General features: G+C 42.4%; 1 protein-coding gene across 1 annotated transcript in view; it reads right to left on the reverse strand.

Moving 5' to 3' along the window:
- The window catches only part of LOC104160344 (membrane-associated guanylate kinase, WW and PDZ domain-containing protein 1-like), a gene marked incomplete at its 5' end in the record, with an annotated part of 19,474 nt that continues 15,106 nt past the window's right edge, over window positions 1-4,368 (reverse strand). Inside the window, one exon of the mRNA XM_009698440.1 lies at window positions 1-1,184. Within this exon, the coding sequence (XP_009696742.1) occupies window positions 484-1,184 (701 nt within the window). The remainder of the gene's footprint in view (window positions 1,185-4,368) is intronic.

Below are 4,368 nucleotides of genomic sequence, written 5' to 3' on the forward strand. Positions count from 1 at the left end.
CAATTTTCTTCCTTCCCCACCCCCAACCCTTAAAAAATTTTCTACATACAGTGTAGCAGTGAGTCACTAGAGAACAGTCTGGATCAAATTATTCAAACTTGGTCATAAAATCCTTTGCCTATATTATATTACTGGCTACCCCCATTTACTATATTGGGGAGGGGGGAAAGTAGCCCAATAAAGGAATTATTCTTAAGAAATCTACAAAGAATGTAGAAACAAAATTTTATAATCCTTTAGGACCAACACTTGGCAAGTAATTAAAAAAAAAAGGATACACTGAAAAATACTTTCTTTAATATTATACATCAGGCACAACACTTTGTTTTGTTTTGTTTTAAGATTTCATCTGCATAAAAGATTTGTAGGATCAGCAGGTGCCGGATGTCTCCTCGCCTGCGAAAGCCAGATGGTTTCAGCTCCCGCACTCTCTCCTCCGCTCCCGTGGCGTGGGGAAGGCGATGGGGCCCCCGGAGTAGCCCCTCAGATGCTGAGGTCGGTGCTGCACTCCTTGTACGGCCGCCTGCGCTGCTCGGGTGGGTGCCTGCGGCCTGGCTCATGCTTCCAGCTGGGGTCTTCCCTCTCCCGGTGGCCAACTCGCTCCTCCCTGAGCCGTCTGTCGGGTGACCTCTCCCTCCGCCGGTCGGACGACTTGGCCCGCCGGTCAAGGGAACTCTCTCTTCTCCGATCGGGTGACCTCCTTGGCTCCGTGAGTCTCTCCAGCGACCGCCGGCGGCGGCTGGGCGACCGCTCTCTGCGCCTCTCAGGGGAGAGGTCTCTCCTCCTCTCGTGTCGCTCCCGCCTCTCCAAAGTGTTGTCAGCGCTCCTCGTCCCTTCCCTCCGCTTTTCAGGAGACCTCCTCTTCTGCCCGTTCACCACCACCCTCTCCGGCTGCCTCTCGTGCCTCCTTTCCGGCGACCTCTCCATCCTCCTGCCTGGCACGTGGTCGTTGGTTTTAGAAGTCCCATTCCAAGTGTGGTGTTCATTGGGATGTCTGCTAAACTCTCTGCTGCCTTTTAGGTCTCTAACGTAAGTCCGCTTGTCCCCATGTTGTGATGATTTGTGAAGGTCTGGTGGATAACTGGACTCCAATGATGGGTGCTGCCGTCGGTCGGATGGCACGGGTTTCATTTCCGATACATTTTGTGAACCTGTGGCGGGACTGTTCCTGTCACTGCTGGGGTCTGAAAGAAAATAACAGCAAAGCGTTTGGTACCGATGCCTTCCGCGGCGCCGTGACACCACTTATCACTCTTCAGACTTCATTAGTGACAAAAACAAACAACTGTTAAAGCAGTCAGCGAAGGCTAACTGAAGCTTTTGTTAATTTAACTGCGAACAACGAGAGTTACAGGTTAGTACTGGTGCTGCTCTGTTCGTTAGCCGTGTTTTGGTCCAAGCTGATATCATCTTTATGCTCTTCTGGTCATGGGGCATTTTACATTTTCCCCAAGCCCAATTCATAATGTTTTGGTTACACTGCTTTCTTTCCAGTGGAAAAAAATACATTGTAGTTCAGGTTGTTGGCTGTTTTTTTAACGGTTTCCAATAAAGAGGGCCTTTAGGAAACGATTTTTTTCTTTTAAGTCTTTTCAAAGAACTGCCTTCCAGCTGTGGGAGGCCTTGTTGCAAATAGCAGAAAATGTACAGAAAATAGAATTAAGTTTTCACCTTGTAAAATAACATTTTGAAGGTGTGAGAATTAGACTCTAATCATACAATTTCCATTTCATTTAAGACATTACTTAATCTCACTTTGTTCTACCATGTTATGAAAAGTCCTAGGGTAGATTTTGGTTTTGCCACAATGATTTGAACAACGATGACAGAAGTTATGATTTTTTCATATCAAAGCAATGGAAAGATATTGTAATATGTAGGATGACTCTGATTAAGACCTAACCTCCAGTTCATTATTTTTAATGTAGTATTTCAGGTAAAATACAGCTGAGCTACCTCTGCAAGACAAACTGCAAAGCAGAAGAAAAAAAACAACCCCAAAACTAGAAACCAGTCCTGTGCTGCAGCTAAACCACAATTACTCACAACTTTTGTAACATGTTTATGAATGATTCATTATAGATATGGCAAACATTAAAGTAACTGCACTGACTTAATGCGAGCATTGTTTTTATTTGCCTATTGTTTTCTTTTTTAAAGTAACTTCTGCACGGCAGCTCAGCTGGGATTAGCTATGCTTCCTGCAGGCTTCCTGCCGCTCGCACCGAGACGCCCACCTCGAGGTGGACTATCCTGACGGCAATGACTGAAAACCCTCACAAACACTTCTGGGGACAGATTATTTTTCTTTAGTCTGTTTTTCTCCTTTTTGTCTTCCCTCCCCCAAGCCAAACACTCTACATGCTCATTCCTCCTGCCATCACACAAAGCATCTCCCGTTTGATGGCATTTCCATTCCTTAGCTTGGGAGGACCGGTGTGTGCATAGGTCATGATTTTTGTGATTTCCAGGTGAAACTCGTGTGCGACTCACGTGTGTGCATTTTTGCTTATTAGCTTTTTTCAGGCAGCAGCCGGGGCCCACACCGCTTTTCCGTAGCTGTAAGCACGTGGCTTGCGGCAACCTGGCTATCACACAAGGTACAAGCGAGGTTTAAACGTGTCCTGTGGTGTACTTACAATTCAGGGGACGCAGGGTGCTCGGAATGAATTGCTGTACATATAAAATATAGCGAAGCGGAAAGCAATGTGAGGGAATTAGGCCACAGCACAAAAACACCTAATAGTGATTTTAGCTACAAACCGTAGTTTGATTATGGCCCATAAGGTAGAAGCAAGACTCCCCGAGCTTGTCATTTCTCATACATGCAGCGATATTAGGAGGTATCATCGCTGAGGAAGGAAGAGCCCAGCACCAAGAAAAGTAAGAGAAAGAGAAAGAGAAAAGTAGAAAATTTAGATTCCCTATAATAAAGATGAAAGAAAGAAAAATCTTCATATTTTATCTTAGAATAAAGAAAGTTTATTTTTCCAGTCAGATTGTCTAGGCTTCACCCAAATATAAGGCTGCAAAGACAGCAGTTGTTATTATCATGACATAAAGAGACATCTAAGAGGTGATTCAATAACCCAGACAACGAGAGCATCCATTCTAAAAGACAGCTGGAACAGCGACACAGAATGTCATAGAAAAAACATTAACAATCAAACAACAACGAAAATTAAAGTCCACCAGAGACCACAACATTAAAAATAAGTACAAAACTCATTACAAAAATATACAGCCTCATAGAGAAGCACGTTCCAATCAAGTCAGAAAAATATTGGAACTTAACATTATTAGAGGAACCATTTGCGACTGCAGCGAACAGAACGAAGAGAGGAAGGAGTCCCAAATGTTACAAGGATATTCTTTACAGTAGTGCAAACCCTGTATATTAAATCCTTGCTTGGAGAATGAACGTTTAGTGGTTTAGCATTAGCCAAAAGAAAATTGGTGGGTGGTGGATTTCCATCCTCAGTGCAACAGACATATGCTTTGAGAAGTGAAGCACTTAATTTACAGGGTATTTATGCAGTCTAGCATATGATACAGTACTGTACATCCAAAGGAGTATAGGAAAAGACAAAAGTAGAAAGAACATTACATAATTTCAGTGCCATCATTGAACCTTCTGGTGTGCTATTTATATTACAGAAGTGTAAATTCACAACTTCCCTTCCATATTGTTAAACACTTCAATTGTTTGTTGGTTATACTCTGAACTGGTCGTTTTAAGTTAAATAATGAGCAGAGCGAGTAGAAACTCTCAAACGTGGTACAGTAAATGAAAAGAAAATCTAGTTCATAAACTGTGCAGAAGGATTTTGTTTCTGGTTTTAGGACATGGAGTGAATGATACACACAGAACTTACTGACACAGAAATAACCCAAATACGGGGAGAAAAGTATAAAGGACATCCCTTCAATCATCAGTTTCTATAGAAACCTCAAACACCTTTGGTTGGGAGTAGCCCTCCATCGAGGGCACAATATTTGACAATTATCTCAAATAAATAAGACATAATTATAATATTAAATAGTGTGCTAAGTTAAGCCACCTAGCAATCCAACCTCCGGGGGAAGAAAAGGAAATCTAATGCAATTCTTAGTAAGAAACGAGGACTGAATGCTTCCCCCAAGACAGACACAAGAGCACCTTTTCATAATCTCCTCACCTTTTCAGACCTTACAAATTAACTAGTTGAAACCAGCAGACAGTTTAAGGGGGGAGAAAAGGGCTCAGGAGGCCAAATCAATATATTTTTGCAGTAAAGCTTTTTCTTTTTTCTTCTTTTTCTTAAATAACTTTATAAATATTTACATAAATATTAAGGGAAGGCAAAACTCTCATAAGCCATCTCGGCA

The sequence above is a fragment of the Cariama cristata genome, unplaced genomic scaffold (genome assembly GCF_000690535.1).
Source record: "Cariama cristata isolate BGI_N322 unplaced genomic scaffold, ASM69053v1 scaffold39974, whole genome shotgun sequence".
Lineage (NCBI taxonomy): Eukaryota > Metazoa > Chordata > Aves > Cariamiformes > Cariamidae > Cariama > Cariama cristata.